Source organism: Artemia sp. Qi Xiang Cuo, chromosome 3 (genome assembly GCF_049724085.1).
Source record: "Artemia sp. Qi Xiang Cuo chromosome 3, ASM4972408v1, whole genome shotgun sequence".
In the NCBI taxonomy this organism is placed as follows: Eukaryota; Metazoa; Arthropoda; class Branchiopoda; order Anostraca; family Artemiidae; genus Artemia; species Artemia sp. Qi Xiang Cuo.
Window position 1 is genome coordinate 8,289,740 of NC_142796.1, and position 22,957 is coordinate 8,312,696.

At 34.1% G+C, this 22,957-nt stretch overlaps 1 protein-coding gene across 1 annotated transcript in view; it reads right to left on the reverse strand.

Moving 5' to 3' along the window:
• Window positions 1–942: 942 nt before the first annotated feature.
• Window positions 943–22,957, reverse strand: part of LOC148953722 (uroporphyrinogen-III synthase-like) — a 54,500-nt gene continuing 32,485 nt past the window's right edge. Inside the window, exons 2-5 of the mRNA XM_089085817.1 lie at window positions 14,017–14,238; window positions 11,399–11,571; window positions 4,547–4,642; window positions 943–2,602 (exon numbers count right to left, since the gene is read on the reverse strand). Of these exons, the coding sequence (XP_088941943.1) occupies window positions 2,483–2,602; window positions 4,547–4,642; window positions 11,399–11,571; window positions 14,017–14,238 (611 nt within the window). The 3' untranslated portion in view covers window positions 943–2,482. The remainder of the gene's footprint in view (window positions 2,603–4,546; window positions 4,643–11,398; window positions 11,572–14,016; window positions 14,239–22,957) is intronic.

Here is a 22,957-nt window from a genome sequence, read left to right on the forward strand (position 1 = left end):
CGCGCTTCACGGCTGTTATCAACAGCAACAACAAAAACAGTAATAGTACCTAAAGTAAATTTTGAAAATCTTCCGGAAGGAAAATTGAATCCAACTTTTGAGAAGAAAAAAGGAATGCCATCCATGTGTGCTCATTAAAATCATAAATTTAATACTAAAAATCTAAAAAAACATCTTTTACTTTATACTGGTTTCAAGATAAAGAACCAAATTTGCCAAAAGAGATATAATTGTGCATGATATTTTTGAACCAGTATGTTTCCTGCTAACTCTCCTAGACCTACCTATTTTGTAATCAATTTTTTTTTAAATGCATACTTTATGAAGAATAAAGTCGACAACATTTTAAAACAGGTAGTAACATAGCAAAAAAATAGAAAAAATTTTTGGATGCAAAATAGAAGTCCTGATATTTCAGGTTCACATTAAAAAAAAAAAAAAAAAAAAAAAAAAAAAAAAAAGAAATAACAACAAACGATAGACAAAAAAAAAACGAAAGGAAACCTCAGATTTAAACAAAACCGAATATGATAAAGTACCAAAGCACAAACTATAACACAACAAGTCTTAATTGTTTATTCTTTAGCGTTTAGCATACTGAATTTGTTCAAAGGTGAGTTTTCCTCTTTTTTTTCTATATAGCGTTCGTAAGTTTCCCTTTATTGATTTTTTTTTTGATGGCGTGTGTCTAGGCTAGCCCGAGAAAATCCAGGTAGGTTAAGGAGGGTAGTTGACTTTGTGATGGCAGACCTACTGGGGACAGAATTCTTGTTTCTTTACCCTCCCCTAAATTTTTAAACACCTGAGAGGCAACTATGCTGCAGTTTTGGGCCTAACAAAGTCGCCACAAGCGAGATAGCGATCCCGATTTTTATTTTCGGCACTAGCAGCAGTTTCCTTTATCTTCAGCCGTAAAGCGAAAAGGTAAAAATAACTTATAAATTTTGAGTTAGAAGCGTTTATTATGACCAACTGTAAATGACTAGAGCATATACAAAATAATTACCGCACATACGAAATTACCGACCCATAAGCATTGGCAATTTAAAAAGTAAAAATCTTCCTTAAAACACCACAAAAACTTAGTCCGATTACTGCAGAGTTTATAAAACAAATCTTGGTAACGAAATATCACTTTCCATAAAATTTATTAAACAAGGATAGAGTTCAAGGACATTCAGAAAAGATGACATGGCGCAGCTATCTCGTCCCCCTCGAAGATTGAGAATTATAAACATTCATAGTACCCCAAAAAATAACAAAAATTCAAGCAAAAAATGCTTAAGCCCCTCCCACTTTGAAAGTTAGAAACCTTCTTAAAAATCCGTGTGGCTATCAATGACAAGGTGCCATCTATTTTTAGCATTGAGAGTAACGTTTCACATATGGGTCCCAGGTCAGGTTTCATTATTTTTATTTTATTTTTTATTAAATATTTATTTATCAATCACGTGCCTTTTTCTGAAGCCCCAACATAGTTAACCAAGTAAATAAGTAAAACTAGAATAGGAAAATTAAACTAAAGATAGTAAACAAAATCATGTAGTACTAGGACCGTTTGGCGGAGGTCACTGCGGGAATATCTGTTTTTTCGCTTCTTTTTTTCAACTGGTTGAAAACCACCATCGTTTTCATGGTTTATTTTTTATTTTTTTCGTTTTCTATGAAACAGCTTGGGTCTTTGCCCCTCACAAATGAGTCACGTCATACATCGCAAATGTGTAAGATCATTTTGCTGAAAAATTCACGAATGTTTTTCTTTTTCCTTTGCTTACAAAAATAATTACTGATCAGCTCATGTTTCTTACGGTATTAACTATAGAGTATGGAAAAAAAAATCATGGCAAAAAAAGCCTTTTACCCTTCCCCTCCATCAACCTAACACTGGTATGAAGACTAGCAACCTCTGAAAAAAATTTTGAGGGTGTACATGATGAAGTCCTATCATAGTAAAATAAGCCTATAAAAAAATCCCATGAAACTTCAGGAAATTTATATTGGCTCACTGAGCTTTTCACTCGTTAAGGCATAATTTGGCGACAGTTTTCGATAAAAGCGATTTATAAAATATAGAAACAACTAACAATTTTGCTACTTTTTGAAAAAAAAAATCCTGGAATCAAATATTTTATCTGCTATGTGATTCACGTGTTTAATACCAATGGCATAGCGCAGGGAATTTCCCCAGGTTAATGGATTCGCTCATAAAATTTGTCACTTGTAGCAACAAAATGGCAAAAAAACAAGTAGCCAGATAAAAATAATATTATCAAAAACGAGAAAAATCAGAACACAAAATATATCCCTTTACCCCTTTTACTCCTTTAAGCATAGAAAACTTTTTTAGTTTATCCCAAATACAAAGCATTATTCAAGCATTTAAAATGTTGCCCGTTTTGTTATTAATAAAGGTAAATAGATTCCCCCAGGGCACCTTTAAACCTCGAAAGCATCTGAAGAAGAAGAAAATGAAAACTGGTAATCATAAATCTTCTTCCAGAACTTTTCGTAGAGATTTCGGTGTTGGCTCAGGGCAAACTTTGTAGACTCTCATTCCAGCAGACTCAAGGGCCTTTTCTGTGGTTGGACCAATAGCGATAAACTAGAAATAAAGGAATGTTTCATTAAACCACATAATGTTAATGCTTGCCTGATTTTAAAAAAAGGGGGGAAACACCTAAAGAATAAGGAATCTTATTGAAAATCACACCATCAGATTCAACATATTGGAGAATCCTATTGTAGAATTTTCAAGCTTCCATTTGCAAAAATGTGGAACTTTGTACTTTTTGCCAGAAGAAAGATCACGGGTGCGTGTTCTTTTTTTTTTTCAGAGGTGATCGCATCGACCCAATAGTCCTAAAATATCGAGAAAGGGCTCATTCGAATAGAAATTATAAGTTCTAGTGCCCTTTTTAAGTGACCAAAAAGATTGAGGGCAACTAGACCCATTTTGTTCAGCATAGTAGAAAAGTCCCAAAACTACACCTCTGGAAATAATATGACCCCCCCCCAGCCCCTGGGGATTCTTATAATTTATAAAATTTGCACATTGCTTACTTACGTATAGTAGCCTATTTTTTATTTGGAAGTATAGACATTTTTTTTTGGGGGGGGGGTACTTGGGGTGGGTTTCCTTCGGGATAATTTTCCTTGTGGAGGGAAATTTTCAGGCGTGAACTATCCAGAGGAAATTTTACACTGGGGGTTTGACAGAATTCCTATACAAAATTCTTTTTATTTGTTTTACTTTCTCTTTGCCTAGTCAATTTTGCATGTGGAGATGTTCCAGAGAATAATTTTCACGGAAGAGGAGATTTTGGGAGGAATCGGAAAAACGATTAGAACTCAGTCTATATCAAATGAAAGTATTTTATGGAGAATTTTTCAGGCTGAATCTTTAGCAAGAAATTTTACGAGGGGGGGGGATTTTCAGCGAGAAAGGAATTGTCCAAAAGGAATTTTACGGGGGAGAGGGGGTGTATTTTACGTAGGAGGAACGTTCCACGGAGGAGTTTCCCAAGAGAGGAGGGAATTTTTCATGGAGGGGAAGCTAAATTTACCGGTATTATTTGAAAAACGATCAGAAACTAAATTAAAAAACAAGTTTTTTCGACTGAAAGTAAGGAGCAAAAATTAAAACTCAAAACGAACAGAAAACATTCCGTATACGAATAGGTTGCCCCCCTCCTCAATACCGTAATCTTAACGCTAAACATTGACTGAGTTTCAAATTTTTCTAAGAACGACTTCTGAAACACAGGGGCCGTTAAATTAGAATAGGAAGTTATTCTAATATTGCTAGAAATTTTACTGTGAAGAGCAAGGCATTGAGGAGGGGGTAACCCCTTCATATACGGAATAATTTCTGTCTGCTTTGAATTTTAATGATGCTCCTTACTTTTAGTCGAAAAACCTTATTTTTTCTTTTAATACCGAATATGGCACTGCTCGTCACCAAATAAGGCATTATGCCAAATATCGTTTGTGGCATGATTCTATCTAATAATGTTAGTGGTACCATTGATACTGTAACACATAGGAAGGTGTTTCAGATAAGGGGCTCAAACACGCCAACATAATATTTACAGAGGAGCGAGCGGGGCACGCCTGAAAATTCTATGGGGAGCCTCCTAAAGGGGAGCCTCCACTCAGAAGGGAGAAAGGGTCGTACCCTATACTCTTTGCTTCATTTATATTTTCACTTATCTCCTTTTATCACCCTTAAAATCGAAGATGCCAACAAGAGAAACTACCATTATCTGCACAAAATAGAACTTCATTTAAAGCATCAGAGCTCATTTTAGTTTCGCTTCAATTATTTGAAAATTTTTCAAGTTGAAAATCCATCTACCCGGTAAGAAACTCCTTAGGAGAATCTATACTGTGTGAATAAGGAATATTTAAGGAAAAAAAAACGAAACGCCACAGACTACAAGTCTTAGTGGGGGAAGGTGGATTTGAAAAGATACAAAATTGGGTCTCAGGCAAGGAACTAAAAAAAAAAAAAAAGAAAGGCGAGGATAAAAAAGAACAAGAAACTTGCCTTTAGATAATCTAAATTGGGTAGCAAACTTTGAAGGACGGGTATTGAGAATCGAACACCCGAGGGACTGAAGAAAACAGCATAGTCGACGCTCTTCTGAAAATGAGATTAATAATTATAAATTTGAGAAAAAATTAAGATATGGATTTGTTGAAAAAAGCCGGAAAGGAAAAATAAATTTAAAAAACTGCTTCAAATAAACTAAACAAGAGATAGGCGACCTTCTGGGTGTCTGAACCCTTAATAAAATCCTGAAAAATGTATGACAATATAAATCAAAGTAACACAAAAATATCTCAATTTTTTTTTTAAGTTGTTCAATTGACACCAAACAACATTAATCTGTTAAGCATTATCCAACATTATTTATTATTATATCTAATTATAAAATTATATATAATAATAGTATAATATATATATATATATATATATATATAAAACGAAACGCCACAGACTACAAGTCTCAGTGGGGGAAGGCGGATTTGAAAAGATACAAAATTGGGTCTCAGGCAAGGAATTAAAAAAAAAAAAAAATCGACAAAAAAAAAATTATTAATTTGCAATTATTAATAGTTTAAGACAAAGCATAACACAAAAGTATAATCAGTTTGTATTAGAACGCTTTAGTATACCAAAGGAACAATAAACTCCAAATGAAGGTTTTTTACGTCTGTAAGCGGAATAGAAACCATACAACTTCTGCATATTCCAAAGAACTTCAAATAAGTGAATACTAAGGATGAAATACACACTGAACTAGCTGAATTGTGGACAGTTGTGGGTGTGGTCTGGATCTTTGGACTACTCTATTGACAGCATGGTTGCCAACTACTGACGTTCCGAGCAAGTGAAAATTGAGGCCCAAAAAGAGTGATTTTTGCTCGAAAATAGGTCAAAAATTTGAGCACGCTCGGAAGCAGCCGCGTGCACGGCTCTCTAATCACTTCTTTTAATCACTCACTTCATTAGGAATTTCTATAAGTTACTTACGCCAAAACATTGTCTTTAATTTTTTTTTTTATTTACTTGAAATAAAAAGTCAGGAGAGTTCCTTACTTAAGTGAACCTCTAAATAATGAGTTAGATAATAAACCTCAATATCGAGCCGTGCAATAGAGACCCTAAAAATTTATAGTAGTACCCTTGTTATGTTTCCCAGGCTTTAAACTCCAGAAATGGCACTAATTAGTACCATTCTTTGGTGCCATGTGGCACTTGACGATAGGGCAAACTGCTAGCCCCGGCTAAAAGAAAAAGGAGACAAATCAGTGCTATCCTTTCAATCTGCTGTCATTTGAGGATTTCAGCAACATTTCAAAATTCCCCAAAATCTGCTTCTGCGAGAAACTTTCACCATTACGACTTATTCAAGGATCAACATCAAATGAAAAAACAAACAAACACATTCAAAAAAATTGATTTCTGGATCTTCTTATATTTATAAAATCCATGTGGGGTCTAGATATTTTCCTTCCGGAAAATACCCCCACCACAGAAAATCCCCCCCCCCCTCAGGGAAAATTCCTCCACACTCAAAATTGAGCAGCCAAAGAGGAAGTAAAAAATAGGTGCTTCAAAATGTCGACCAGATATCTTAAGGGGTAACAAAAGGACCAGATATCAAAAACAGTTTTAGGACAGGGGCTATTTGGTCTCAAATCACTTTCGACTTACAAATCAAAAAGGACGTATAACTCTTAATTTTTGATCGAATGAGCATCATCCAAAGTTTCTACGACCCTGAGGCGGAGGTGTAGACAAGGAATGTGCAGTCTGCTATGCGGAATAAATTGTGTTCATTTTGGGTTTTAATGTTACTCTTTACTTTTATAACAACAGCGTAGACCAGAAATATTGCCATAAATCAAGAGGGATTAAATATCAATTAATAATCCCTACTTCCCCCCGCCTCTTCCTTAGAACCAATTCTGTATTTAGGCTACCTGAAGGCTCAATGAGGGGTGGAAATGTTTATCCAACTTTTAAAAACGTAAAAAAATCGTAAGAACATATTGTTGATGCGTTTTTTAAAGTTTTTGTACCCCCTCCCCACTGAAAAAATAGCCCCCCCCACAAACAAAAGTCCTGAATACGGCCCTGGGTCCGATAAATATGTCTCTGTAGATGACAAGATCCTCCCCCACATCCCTTAGGGAAAGGGTAGTAAATTTTGCAATTTGTCCATTGCTTACAGATAGTATTTGTTTATTCGGAAACATATGGATATTTTTCGTGAGGGAGTCTTCTGCGGGGTGGATTTTCTAGGAGGGATTTTCAGCGGGGAGGAAATTTTCTGGGAAGAATTTCCCTGCATTCTTCCACATAATTTTTTTTTATTTGGCTTTCTTCCTCTTTGGATGCACAATTTACATATAAAGGGAATGTTACTGTGGAATTGTCCAGGATAAATTTTTAGCGGGGATCAAATTGTCTGGCAAGATTCTTCTGTGGAAAATGTGGGTAATGTTCACAAGGGTGCTGCGAGGTGACACCTTCCTTCTTATTGCAAAAAAAAAAATTCTGCGGTTTATTTTAATCCTTAATTTAACTGAAGTGATTTGCTTCATAAGAGAGTGATCTATTATTAAGGAGGGGTGGCACAGGTGGTAGGTCTGATCAAACAATTCGTGGTAACGAACTGTATAGTAAGAGCGACTCGTCTCAATAGCAACCAAAACTCTAAAAAACTGAATTTTAATATCAATAGATACATCAAAAGAATAAGATTTTTATACTGATTTAGAAACATAAGTTTCACCAAGTTTACTCATATCCATCAAAAGTTATGAGCCTGAGAAAATTTGCCTTATTTTCAAAAATAGGGAAAAACACCCCCTGAAAGTCATAGAATCTTAATGAAAATCATACCATCAGATTCAGCGTATCAGAGAACCTTACTGTAGAGGTTTCAAGGTCCTATCTGCAAAAATGTGGAATTTTGTAATTTTTGCCAGAAGAAAGATCACAGATGTGTATTTATTTGCCTTTTTTCCCCCGGGGGTGGTCGTATCGACCCAGAAGTCCTAGAATTTTGCGAGAGGGCTTATTTGAACAGAAATTAAAAGTTATAATGGCTTTTTAATTAAAAAAAAAATAGAATCACTTTTTACAAAAAAAACTGCATTTTAGATGTCTCATATTTTCAAAGATATTTGATTTTTAAGCAATCATAACCATATATGAAGTAATAAGTGACGTGACGTAAGATCTAACACCGACTGTGTACTAATAATAATATATGACGTAATGAGTAACGTGACGTAAAAATTTAAAAAAATCAATTTTTATTTTATTTTAGTTTTAGTTCAGAATCGATAAAGTTATAAACTGCGAAACATTAATGGTATCTGAGCAATAATTTTAATCTTGTAATTTAAACTGGAAAAATACCAGAAAATTTTAAAATTAGTTTTATTTTTTGTTAGGTTTTTGTTACTTGATACGATAACTAAGTACGAATTATTTGATAAAATCTATTTCCGCAAGAAAATTATTTATTGTAATGGTTTCACAAGTAAGAAAAAAAGCTCAAGGAGAAGGAAAGATATGAAAGTCGAGCTAAAAGGCTTGCTGGCAGAAGGAAAGAGAAGTATGAGAAAAATAAAGCTGTTCTTAAATTGATTGCCAAAAACTGATATAAGAAGGATAAGAAAGCAGTAGCTCTAAATAAACGTCGTGTTTTAATCAAATGCAGAAATGAGGCTTATCATCTGAATACTAACAAGTCTGCATCAATCAAATACAGAAATGATGAGGCTTATCGTCTGAATATTATCAAGTCTGCATCAATCCGGAGAAACATTAAATACAGAGATAATGAAGAGTATAGTCAAAATTACATCAAATCAGTCTCTTAGAAACAATGAAACAAATACACAAGTGATGATTTGTATTCCCGAAACCATACTGAAAAAGGTTACTGTTTACAATATGTTGAAAATATAAAAAGCAATTGATTTTTCTTCTCGTTAGGAGAAAAAAATCAATGAAAGTCATGAAATTCTTCAAGAATTTTAATAGAAACCGCAAGATGACGAAAAATACAAAATTCTATTTCATTAGCAGGTCCGAGCACAAATTGACTCTGGCTAATAATAAGAAATCCAATTAATTTATAAGAATTCATAGAAAAAATGAGTTTGTCGGTCGAGGATTGCAGCAAATATAAAGTCAGACTTAGAAAACTTAAATACTATCTTTGCATGTACAAAAAAAATAACAGAAAGTATTCAACCATTGAAATAAAACTACTGCTAGAAAAAGCTAATGCGGTCACTTACATAGCTTCAAATCCACTAGCAAAGATACATGCAAGCATCCAAAAGCAGTGTTCAAAGTTTTTGGAGCATCTACCCAAAACAGATTATGTCCCTGATGTTGAAGAATTCACCCTTGCAATGGGAAATGTCAGGGAACATTTAGACGTCCCGCTAACGCCACTGTCAGAAACTTGGGCGGTCCACTTGGGCACGAAAAACGACGTAATGTCACACTTCCTCTTCATGTTGAAAATCGCTCTTCTCTTATCCAAGTCCGAAATTGAACTGAACTGACAATCTTGCACTCTCTTATAACATTTACCTCGATCCCCCATTAATCCTAATTTACTATGGAAGGTCTGACCTAATTTACCTAATTTAAATCCTAATTTATCTTGAGCCCCCATTAATCCTGATTTACTGTGCAAGGTCTGACCTTGCATAATAAGGCAAACATGGGGTTACCTAATTGCGTAAGCTGATCACAACCGTTTACCCACAAAATTGCGATAGGATTTTTGTATGCCACAAAATGCAATAGGATAATAGCGCATATTAACCCTAATTTACTATGCAAGGTCAGGTGAACATGGGGTTACCTACGGTTACCTAATTGCGTAAGCTGATCAGAATCGTTTACCCACAAAATGCAATAGAATTTAGTGTGGGAATACATTTTGTTTCTGGTAAGGTTTTGTCTTTACAGGTATTTCTTAGACTAATTTTCGACTCGGTCAAAAATGTCGGGGGGGGGGGGGGCGCAAACCGGGTAGCCCCCCCCCTCTGGATACGGCCTTGACCAATAGATACATCAAAACAATCAAATTTTTATGCTGATTTTTCTCCATGAACCTTCAGTAGGTATACATATATTAAATTTGAATAAATACAATTAATAAAAATCAAGCAGAGGATTAGCTGCTACAGTAGCCAACTAGTGAGTTGGCTACTAGTTCTTTACTCGCTTCGTTTTCACACGCTACTTTTGACTAGTATTAACAAGTAGAAGAAACTGGCGATACCTCTATATAAAAGAAAAATCGCGCCTGGACCTCTACCTCATAGGTGGCGTGGAAAAAAAGTTTTCTTAAATGTAAAAAAAACATTCCCCTTAAAGTAGATATTTCTTTTAGTTAGACTAAATGTTCTTTAAGCTAAATTAATAAAAAAAAAAAAAAAAATTTGCCAGATTCATAAAACAGCACATTTCAAAGCCCAAATCGTCTAATTCTCCATGAACCTTCAAAAAGACATAGAAAGGGTCTAGGGGCAAAGAAGTCCTATCTTCTCCCTTCATTTAGATCAAGCCTGGATAAGGGTGGTGTATTTAGATCAAGTCCGTGTGGGGAGATGCCTCAATGTTTAGTACACAAAATGTTTCTTATACTTATTTTAAGGTTTAATTTAACTGAACTGATTTCCTTCAAATTTCTTAAAAAGTATATATTTGGTGTGTAAGTACACATCAGCTATATGAAGAAGCGGCGAGAGGCAGGTGTCTCAAAGAGTGCATTTTAATGTCTAAATATTTTAACTCTCCTTTAACCTCCATATAAATATTAAATAAGTTTTGGGGAAGGAGGGGGTATTAGTATCACCCTCATTGCTACAATCTTTTTTCTATGTAGTATAAATATTGCATTTACGTTTCTACTGGCAAAGAGGGGGAAAAGACGATGCAGGGCATCATGGGCCTTGCCAGGAAAATCTCGGGGGTGGTTGGTAATGAGTAGCCTACTACCAAGAGCTTTGTTTTCTCCGATTTTTAATGGTAATGTTTAAATTCACCTCTTTTCCTATACAAAATGTTTAAACAATGACTTTTGGAGCTTCATCTACGTAAAAGACCAAGTCATGCAGAACTTCCAACCATATGAACAATAATGACCGTCTCACGCCGGCTCCCATCTATGTGATCTATATCACCTAGTATGTTTAAAACCCAAATAAAAAATTGGTCTTGTCATTTTGTATTATTATGAATGATGGTCGCTCTTCCAAAAACATGCAGTTTTTATGAAAAATTGCATCTTACTTTGACTCAACCAGTTTCAACTCTAGAAAAGGCACTAGAACTCTGATTTCATATCCAATCTTTCTAAGTTTTAGTGACCAACCTCCATTACAGACGGACGAGGAAAACAAATAATTCGTGAAAGATGCTTTGTTCTTTATACAGTGTTCTAAAAGTGGCAACTTTGATTCTAATGTTTCTTAAATCATGGATATTAAGTAAAATCATCATTTCTGGGCTTTACGTAACATAATTTTTTTAATGAATTTTTATTCGTTTTTTATAGCCAGTAGCCACTGGCATGGCTCCAAGATTTTGTAAAAATAATCCACATTTATGGCTTTAATAGTTTAGGTGTATAATGTACATAAACAAATATGCGCATGGAAGGATCATTTGTTTATTGTTTATGAAAAACCAAACAAAAAGAAGTCGAGACTTCGGAGGGAAGTCTCAGAAGGGAGACTTCAGATGCAAAAGATCTACATACCCTACGTGCGCGCTGGATGTAAGCACACCATATCAGCCTGGCAAGTGTACAATAAAAAAAAGGGGGTTCAAAAGCCTGTATTCACTTACACTACCACTGAGACAGCGTTTTATGTCCTCCTCTAGAGTAGGCGACGAAGTTGTATTGTAGACAACAATAGACGAAAAAGGTAGATTGGCGTTTGACAATATTTTTGGGAGTTCTTCTCTCCGTAGTTCACCTGATGGGAAAAGCAAGGGTTTCCTTTCGTCTGCAGGGAATGCTGAAATTTTAAGTCTTTTTAAAAATTGAAAATTTAAAGTTTTGACATCATCACTTCATCAGCTAAAAGCAGGAACATTCTGAGAAAGTCCAGGAGGATTCTCGTACACACATCTTCAAACATATCATTATTTGATGTTTAATGTAATCTTTTTGGCCTGGTCCACAATTTTACATTCAGATAGTGCCAGACACATTTGACGTATTTTCGATGTAATACCTTAGAATAGGTTTTTTTCCCCAAGACCACAGTGCCTTTCTATGACGAACAAACAAACGTTCAGATAGGGATAAATCCGTTTCTCAAGTAGCTATAAATTTAAAAACCTTTTGCAATTAGAAGATGAAGAAAATTTTACCACCTTCATTAGAAATTCAACTTACATTTAGTCAATATTAAAGAAGAAAATTAATAACTCAAGACTTATGTGATTCTTGCTGTCACTTATCCTACAGGCGACCTTTGGCTTTGTATAATATCTACTCTTGTATAATTTCGCAACCGTCATAGATGCCAAAAACGAAACGATTACCGCTGGGACAAAATAATGTAAGTTGTTTTTTCAATACATACGAACGTGACGTCACTTCTATGAAAAAAACTAAGGCTCTAAACGAATTTTTCCAAAGTCGTGACCTATCTAGACCGTTTTTCAGGCTAGAAAATAGTAGTGTGTAAATTCTCAGAAAGATTTTCGAGCCGTTTTCGAGAAAAAATACATACATAAATACACAATAATTGCTCATTTAAAGCGAGTAGATACGAAAAACTGCTTTTCCGAATTTATTTTTGTCCACTTTTAGGTTTAAATAATTCAGACAGTAAACCTTGCAAAAATATCTTTGTCTAACTTAGGCAAAGCAACTAAAGAAGTCAACTTGAATTTTTATTAAAATAGGGCAGTCGATAAATGTTTTACTTTGCACCTTTCTTAAACTTTTGCTTTCCCCCAAAAAAAATCTTCAATTTTGTCATAGAGTCAAAGAAGAAAATCAGCCCCGGTATATTTGAGGAGTTGCACGTAAAAAATTCAGTTATTTATGAAACACCTTTATATATAGATTTTTATAGATATATAAATAGATAAATTTTTGAAAACAAAAATAAATTATGGGATTTAATATGTGTAGTGGATATAATTTAAGAATTTGCAAAAAAGCCCTACTCTCCGCCCATGCACCCCATCCTTCCTGCCTGAGTAGATAAATTTTATATCACCTAACTTCATGTTTCATACCCCTGGGATATGAGTTTCTGAAACTTGTGGTAAGTCCAGTTCAAAATGTCGAGATCTGTCAGTCAAAATGTCAATACGATATTTCTTTTTACCGTCATAACATTCCAAGTTGCAATTTTCCTTTTCTTTAAATCATTGAAACTATTATGACCTCAGGAAAAACAATGATCCCAGAGCCAGTGCAGGACAGGGACTGACACATCTACCCAAGTCTACGCGAAGCACTTAAACCGGTTTAGAACAGGACAACAAAAAGTCCCTGGGACTTCCAGTTGAATGGAGGCTTTGTGCAACCATGATCCCATCTTCGTCACAACATAGTTTTCAGCACATGACAACGCTATTCTGTAAAAAAGAATTAAAATCCGGCACAGACAATCTTAAGTCTATCAAACTTAACTAATTGTATATTCGTGCTTACAGGTATTATGCTGCTACAAGGAGACACACCATAATAGTTAACTCAGCTAGGAAGAGATTTTTCAGCCCAAAAAGCCCACCAAAAGAGACCAAATCCATAAGAATCATCCAATAATTAGAATCAAGTGCAAATTCTGTGTCTTACTATTCTATAATTTCCTCAAGGGGCACCACTCCTCAATTTCACCCAGCAGCGTGTTAGCCATCACAGTTTTTGGTTAGGAAAAGTTGTGAAAGGTCCACCCTGATGCCACTACGAGGCCACGCAAGTAGCCATTCCCTGTCAGGGATAAGGACGAAGAATGGAAATTATGTTGGAGCAGATACCCCAAACCAACTTACAACCATCTCACAAACCTCAGAAATAACTAAATATCAATTTTGGTGGTAATCAACCACTGATTGTGAGATGTGTGCTATTTGCCTTTTGGTCTACAACATTGGATTGATAGCCAAAAACCATTCCCTGGGTTGGAGAAGACTAATGGGACTTCAGCTCTAGTACCCTGATTTTAACACTCTAATTATATTTTCTAAATGATCCCTGAACAACCACAAATCAAAACACGTGCAATATAGCCTATATTTCAACATATACATTTTCTTACTTAATTATTAAAGATTATTCAATAAAAATTTTAATATTCTTTAAAATTAAAAATAAAGTCATTTATTATTTGTCAAAATATTATATCTAAATTAAATTTAATCATCCTAAAACATAATTTTTTTGTGAGTTATGTTTATCTTAATACTCAAAATCCTAATTTAAGTATAAAAGTACCCACTGCTTAAAATAAAACTTCCAAGAGTTGCAGCATTCCCTGTATCTCCTCCAACTCCCTGAAGACCTAATGAGGACAGGGCATTTCTTTGAGTTGCTTCACCAACACAATATATCAGTTTAGTTTTCCATATGCTGAGTAGCTTTGTTTCATAATCTTGGAAGCCAAATTCGTCAATGGCTGTCTTTAAAGCTTCTACTGCTCGGGGGCTTGTAAGAATTATACCTGGAAATCAAAATGGATAAAAATGCTACGGAACAAATTTTTGACGGGGGGGGGGGGCAGCTGTCAAATTGTGGTTGCTGTGGTAGGTGCAACCCAGTAAGAGACAAACACTTCCCATAGTAACAAGAAAAATTGCCTGAAATCCCCTAAAAATGGTATCTGATTGAAACAAGGAGTACACAATGGGAACCACAATTTGAACACAATTGGCCGAAAACCACATCTAAAAAATTTACAGTCCCTTGGCTTGAACAAGAAGGGAAATTCATTGGCTTGCAAAACAAGAAAAGTGGCTGAAGCCATAATACTCTGCATAGTAAGCATTTTTTTTCCTCTGCAGCTAGATGGGCACTGGATCATCTTAGAGAACATTAACTTTGGAAAACAGAGAAAATGAACAAAGCTGAGGTAAAAACTATATATGTATATGTCAATCTCAATTAAGATGAAAAAGAAAGACACAATGTAGTAAAAGATAGGTTATATGGCCTCTACCAGAATGATATACAAAAGGATTTAAAGAAAATTGATTTTACTTCTTTTAAAGACTGGATACCGATATTTTAGAAGGACATATATGAGTCATTTTACTATAATAACCACTAAAGATAAAAAACACAAAATGCATATTATTTACAATAATATGCATCAATAGACCAAAGCTTGTGAATCAAACGTTTACACGGTTTTTTCAAACATATCTTTAAATTTTTGGTTACCAGTGATCAGGGTTTGTCGGTTAATGGTGTACTGTCCGTTTTGATCTTCTTCTTCTTCTATTTAACAGCAGGCGGGCTTTTCAGTAAAACTATTTAGCCCTTTTCCTTTTGCTTCACTCTGTGGGCTACAGAGCTACTGGCTTGATTGCCTCATATTTATTAGATATATTCAGATATCATTCAGCAGATCTTTCGACTCTAGGAGTTCAAATATAAGATGATAGATGTCGATTTATATGCTCTGTGTGCAGGTATAGTTGGCTAGGCTCTTGGCTGATAGTGGGATTTTGTGGTGTTTATAGTATTTTAACAGTTTACAAAGCAAGGTATGTTGTGCAGACGTCAGCATATTACATTCAAATAGGCAATGGTCAATTGTTTCATTATTCATATTACAATGCCTGCAAAGAGGGGACAGGGGAATTGAACCACTTGAATTAGAAAGCTTATATGAGAATGCAAGGAAATTTAGTCCATTTGTTCCAGAACGAATTCTATGATAAATTTTAGAAAGATACTTATTGGGAAAGGGGGAAAGGATACGATTAATCTTATTAAAATTAATATCTGATAGCCTCCATCGGTAAATATCTCTAATTGGGATTGGTCTCCCACTTGGCTGGTCAATATTTATAGCAGTTTTTGCTATTTCATCAACCTGATGATTACCACTTATGCGAGAGTGGCTAGGAATGTACTGAAAGTAAGTTTTTATGCCACTTGAAGCAAGATTATCAATAGTACTGAGACAATGATAAGTGTCAATGTCCAACTTATATTGAGGAGCTGAGGCCAGCAACTCAAGGCTTGATAAAGAGTCAGAATAGATGATAATATTATTCGAATTTTCAATCAAAGGTTAGTTTTGCTTAAGGTGTTCTAATACCATGTTTATGGCATTTAACTCAGCAGACATTATAGATAAATTATTAAATAATCTCTCTCCCCTTGCAATTTTCAGGTGAGGAAGGAAAACACCACTTGCAACTTTCTCATCCATTTTTGACCCATCAACAAATATTTGGAAGTGATTTTTATAGGTAATTGTATTAAGTTCTGCAAATTTTTTCTGGACAAAAGCAATGGGGGTTAAATCTTTATTACATTTTGAAAATTCAGTATTTATTATGGGAAATGACCAATTCCATGGAGGGGATTGGGGGAAAGTAGGTGCAATAGACTTTGCTGGTACAGGAAACTTCTTTTGAATATTGGCATACTCATCTGCAATACCTCTATACATGGCTGGATTTCTTAACCAATTATGTAATGTGTGTGAGCTATTTGATTCAATTTTCGTAAGATGTTTTATCAAGAGAAAGCTACGTCTCTCCCGTATTGTTGTTAATCCACTCTCCATAAGCAGAAACTTGGTGCTTGTGGGTTTCCTAAGACCAAATATGAGACGTATTATATCATTTTGTGTTGTTTCAATTTTTTGCATCTGGGTCTTTGCACATGCACCATAGACAATGAGCCCATAGTCAATATGGGGTCTTATATGTGATTTATAAAACTGGAGTAAGGTTTTCTCCTTACAACCCCAGGGTGTAGAAAGAAGTCATTTTAATATATTTGCTTTTCTATAACATTTTTTTATTGTGTTTGAAATGTGGAAGTGGAAATTAAGTTTTTGGTCAAGCATGAGACCTAGGTAATTAATATTATTATCTTCTGGAATAGTTGTTTTGTTTAGAGTTAGTTTTGCATTAACATGGTTTCGCTTCCAGTGAAATTGGATTATTTTTGACTTGGTGGGTGCAATGGGTAAATCTGAATGTTGAGAGAATTTTTCAAACTGGAAAAGTGACTTTTGCAGATTTGACTGTGCTATCTGAAAGGTTTTGTCAGATGACCATAGCACCAGATCATCAGCATATTGTAGATTCGTGTGAGGTAGGTTCATGTCCCAGAGATATAGGGCAAAAAGGAGGCAACTGAGGACTGCTCCCTGAGGTAGGCCTTTGGAAATTGTCTTTTGGGGTGAAGAGGCTGAACCAACACAAACAATGAAACTTCGCACTTCTATGAAGGATTTAATAAAGGATACTAGCTTAGGAGGTATTCCAAGGTTTGCAAGTTTATTTAAAAGGATTTGGTGGTTCACATTGTCATAAGCTCCTTCAAAATCTAGGAAAGCTGCCACTAGGATATTATTTTTTGAGAAAAATTCATTTATTGCATTTGTTAGCAAAATGAAAGCATCTGTTGAGGAGTGGTATTTCCTGAATCCAGTTTGAGTGTGTGGGATCATGTTATTTTTCTCAACAAACCAGAGGAGTCTGTGATAAATCATTTTCTCCATTATTTTCCCCATCACAGGTGTAATCATTATGGGCCTATAAGACTCAGGGTTATCTTTTGGTTTATTTTTCTTTAGGATTGGTAGGAGGGACGAACATTTCCATATATTGGGGAACCTAGAAGATGCCCAAGCGTGATTATAACAATTTAGCAGTTCTTGTTTGTATGAAGGTGTGAGATTCTTTATCCATGTAGGGTGTATATTGTCATAGCTACTGCTAGTTTTGGACCTAATATGATGTATTGCATTATTCAATTCCTGGATTGAAAATGGATTAGTTATGTACTCGGATCCTGGGCGTTGTTGGTAACAAGGGTTCATAGGAATTGTGGACAGTTTGCTTTGATTATTTGATGTTAGCTTATTAACAAGAAGAGTTGCAAATAGGTTAGCCTTTTCATTATCATTGTCATAATGGGTATTATTATGTATAAGCTCATACAGGAGTGGGTTGGGAGAAGTCTTTTTTCCACATATGTGGCTTATGACTTTATGTATAATTGGCTCATTTGTTTCTCTGGAGAGATTATTTGCAAAATTATTCCAGTATTTATATTTAGCATCTATTATAGTCCTTTTTAGATTAGATTCTGCTTGTAATTTTTTTAAATATGTAGTAGGTGTTGGTTTTTTTATGAATTCTTTCCTAGCTGCCTTTTTTATCCTCCATTTATTTAGGCACTCATTTGTCCACCATACTTTATGAATTTGTTTAGGGAATGTTTTCTTAGGTGTTGTCCTGGGGATAGCATGATTAGCTGTATTTATTAGTAAAGATGTCAACGCTTCAGCATGTGTGTCAACTGTTGTGTTAGAAATGCATGAACTTTGGGTGAAACTTGTAATTTCATCATTTAGCTTATTTTGGAAAATAGACCAATTTGATTTAGTGTTGATATATTTGGATGTATGAGATAAAGTTTCAGCAGGTTCATTTAGGGAGCAAACTATAGCAAAGTGGTCTGTACATAGACTATCAATTTTATTTATGTAAATTTTGTTCAAAAAATTTAAAGACACAATTTGTAGGTCAATTGTGGAGAAATTGCCACTTTTGGGGTTGAAATAAGTATTCAGGTTTGGAGGGGTAGCAACAACTAATTCATTATTATTTGAAGTCATATGCTCAATAAATTTACCAGCTTTATTTGCTGGTTTATTCCCCCACAAAAGGCTGTGGGCATTGAAATCACCACAAATAATGATATTTTTTAACATATTAGAACTATTTATATAATTAAAGAAATCCTTGGCATCTGTAGTTTGGCCATTAGGGTTATGAAAGCTTATTATGTAGGTTTTTAAATTGTTCAGCCAAACACTTATACCAATTACATCAACATCATTTTCAAAATCTGGAAAATTGATGCCACAAAATTTTATATTATTATTAACTAATAAAGCTACACCACCTCCTTTTCTCTCTGAAGATCTATCCTTTCTCAGGATAGTATATCCCAGAGACTTAATTTATTGATTTTGGGTTAAATGAGTTTCCTGGGGGCAAGCAATATTAATTGAATTATTATTCATAAATGATATTAGTTCATTTAGCTTATTTTCTGTGAGTGATCTTACATTCCATTGGAGTATTGATAAATGTTGTGTTGTTGATTTATTCTTCATATGACTGTGTATCAATGTTCGGCTTTGTTAACAGTAAAGCAAGATCTTTTTTTGCTTGAATGAGCATATCATCTGGGATGTAGATTTTTGCCAATTCTGCAATAATTTTTGTTTTCTGTAGTGGATGTATGTTCATGGCCTGAACTGCATTACAGTTTAGAATGAATAAGCATATATTTGGGGATTGCATTTTTGGTAGTTGATCTTCAAATATTTCGTTAGGCTACTCATGGCCGGAATTTGTTCTTAAATTGTGTACTATTCGTTTTGATCCAAGCCCACTTTTGAGGGATTACAGGCTTTTTCTCGAAATTCTAGTGTTAGCATTAAACTTTTACTATTTAGACTAATCAAAATAATAGTTACAGTTCCTAAATTAGCTACAAATAGCACTTTTTTCTCTCTTGATGTTAATTTTTTTTTCTGTGACGGGTTTTAAATTTTTTGTTACTATGGGCGGTGATTTGTTCTTTACTAGGCTACAGTTGTGACTACAACCATGATGTATAATATCACAGATCAGAACAAATCTTTGGTTTTTGATGAACCACAAGGAATCAGGCACTAGAGTCTCTCAAACCACGGAAAGCACTGTTTCACAAGATACACGAGTTATTTCTCTTAGCAAAACACATGTGTTGCATGATACTGTGTATGAAGATGCTGCTTTTGCAAAAATTCCATTTTTTTTATGTTATCTTTTATTACTTGTAGAAATAACTAGATATAGCATTATTATATACTATGTTTCAGGTTTCTGCAAGCCCTTACTGCTCCAGATATATGTTGTTGTTTTTTTTACTTTTTGGGCTACTTTGGATTAAGTTTAATAATATTTTTCGTTTGGCAAATTAAATAATTTAGAAATGAGAAACATAAGCAATATAAGAAATTAGGCTAAACTATCTTTGCAAACTAAAGATATGTGCAAAACTAGACAAAAAAAGGTCTTAAAACAAGTAAACATTGAATATTCGAGTCAAACTTGAAACAAACAAAAATTATTACAAACAAGAGTTTGACTACTGTCCTCTTCATCCTCCCCTAATTATATAAGTCAAAGGCCTATTGTGTTATTTGCACTTTTCTGAAAATGAATTATATTATAAATATTTTCTTTCATGTTCACAACATTAAAAATAAAAATAGGAATTATGGCAAAATAAAATCTTTAATTGCTGAGTTTTCAGGGATTAAAATCAATATACATTGAATATTCAGTTCTTCTTAATTAGTTCTTTCCAACCATCTAAATTATTGTAGTGATGTATTCTTATTTGTCATTGATGTTTTGAAAAACAAAATCAGACTGATACATTTAGTTTTCAATAAAACACAAATGAAGCACTCGGCTTTGGTCTATTATGGTTAGGAAAGGAGGATGAGGGCAGTAGCCAAACTCTTGCTTGTAGTGATTTTACTTTAACTAAAGCTTGACTTGAACATTCAATATAATTTTTACTCATTTTAAGATTTATTTATTCATCTATTTTAGTACCTGTTACCTTTATTTTTGAAATGGTAGTTTATTTTATTTCCTCTTTATTATGGGTTTTGGCTATTCTTTAATAATAAATTCTGGTTGTTTTGAGTTTGAATTATAATTGGAATTTATTCCTGCCGATCTTAAAATTTACCCTACTTTTCTTTGAATGTTTTTTTTTGAAAAGTTTTTTTTTTCTTTTAATGGTTCTAGACATCAAAATGGCACTGTAAGGGCGAAAATGAGGACCTACTACTTTCATGATTATAGGAGGGTAAAAGGTGCCATGGTTAAGAAAAATGCTAATCTTAAAAATTTTTGTTTTATTTCATATTTCTGGGTCAGGCAAAAAGGGTGGAGAATCATATCAATCACTTTACTAATATTACCCAGGTTTTACAGGGTTTTTTAGTTCCTTTTAAGAAGTTTAGATTTCAAAACACAGTAAGCATGTAAATATTTTCATATACTTAACAAGGAGACAAATAGTAAAATTTTGCTACAAGAAACAACAAAATCAGAATTTAATAAAGTCAGAAGACAGTTACAGCCTAATAAAGAGCGTGCCATCACCCATAGGAGCCAAAGTTTGTAAATGGGATTTTAAAGATACTGTCTAGTGACAAATATTTCCCAAATAACACTGTTTTGAAGATTATTATTTTGATTCAACTGACTTGTAACCTCTTATTATGAGAATAGTTTTTTTTTCAGAATTTTAATAAAGGACACAAAACCCCTTAAAAGAAAATAAATTAGAAAAAAAAATCAGCAACGAAATCATAATTGACTTCATAATCCTGACATCACTAGGCAAATTCTTAGCTGACTAACTTATCATCAATAATCTAAGACTCTTGACATGATGTTTTAAGTTACCCATCTTGAAAGTGAGGGAAAACATATTTTAATATGTGTACAACAGTTCCAGTGCAACTGAACCAACTTAACAGAACACTTGTACAGTTCAACTCCCATTTAACCCAACCCTCATGTAACACAAATCTCATCCAACTCAGCCCCATGCAACTCTATCCTCATTCAACCCAACCCCTGTTTAATTCAAATCTTGTATAACTCTACCCCCATACAATTCATATTTCATGTAGCTCAATCCTCTTTAAGTCAGTCCATTTTCTCAACCCCAATTCAACTATACACCTGTCCAATTCATCTCTCATTTCACTTAGCCCTCAAACAACTCAATCTCTGTTTAGCCCAGCCTTATTTGACTCAATCCCATTCAGCTCAAACTCCCTTAAATCAACAGTATACCTAATCTGAAGTAATAAAGGTTGCCCCCAATGAAATGGTTTTTATTAATTGGTTAATACTTATTCTTTTTTCTCTGCTTTAATTTAAAGCTATTCCTCCTTGTCCTTCCTCTGAAAACAACAATTTATTGTTCTGTCTTATACCTTTGAAATATTAGCAAAATTTGTCATACCCAGCACCTTAGTACACTTGAATTTTGTGGTTGTAAGATTGGAGTTGAGTCACATAGGGTTGGGTTTAACAGTAGTTGAGTTAGATGGAGGTTAAATTAAGTAAAGCTTGAGCTGTATGTGGGCTGTGGTTAACCAGGGTTAAGTTAAACAAGGGTTCAGTTAAGTGACAGTTGAGTGGAACTATTATATGGGTTCAGTTATGTGTACAACGTGTATGACAGTTCTGACTACAAAATTTACATAGTCCTACAGAAGACATCTGAAGTTTGCAAATTGTCAGAGAGCAGGCAATGCCAAATGAAGGAGTAAGGAGAAAGAAAACCAAAGACAATGATAATTGATGACATCCTACACTTTAGCAATGAGTATTTAAAGTAAGGTATAGGACTAAAGGAATAGTAATTCAGATATTATCCCTAATAAAAGTGAACACCAGCCCAAAATACAAGATGAACCAAAAACACCTTAGGGAAGCAAATACTTTTGCTTATAATCCTCTGTCTGGCCTTATCTCCTGAAAACTTAGAACACTAGAAGAAAATGGCTTCTCATAGAATCAAGTAAACATAAATCTATTCAATACAGTTAAACATTATCTAGACTGGTGGAGCTTTTACTTTTTGAAGCCTAAATCCTTCATGTGTTGCTTTGTTCTCATGCTCCTATATTTTTTCCTGTTCTTGTTCAGATAGGATATTTATTAATAATTAATTTAAAAACTTTTTCCACAAAATAAGTTTTTCAAAGAAAAGTAAAGAGCTCCATTAAACAAAAAATTAGCAAAAATAAAATCAAATAATCTACCAAGCGTGAAACTACCACAAATCAGCATCGATAAATAAATGAAATCCAATACAAACAAATATTACAATATATAACAGAGTCAAGCTCAAAACAAGCAGAAATTAACGCAAGTTGGGCACAAAAACCATATGCCTCCCCAAAGCCAGAACAAAATTTCTATTTTAATGAAAAGATATAAATGTTTTTACTTATATAACTTTAATAATCAAATAATAAAAACATTTTGATTACTAAATATCAGTATATGTATATTAAACTGACAATGCACATTCATTTGTATTTTTTCAGCAAAGTGCAAATTTTGTTCTGGCCTTAGGAAGGCATAGGGGTTAAA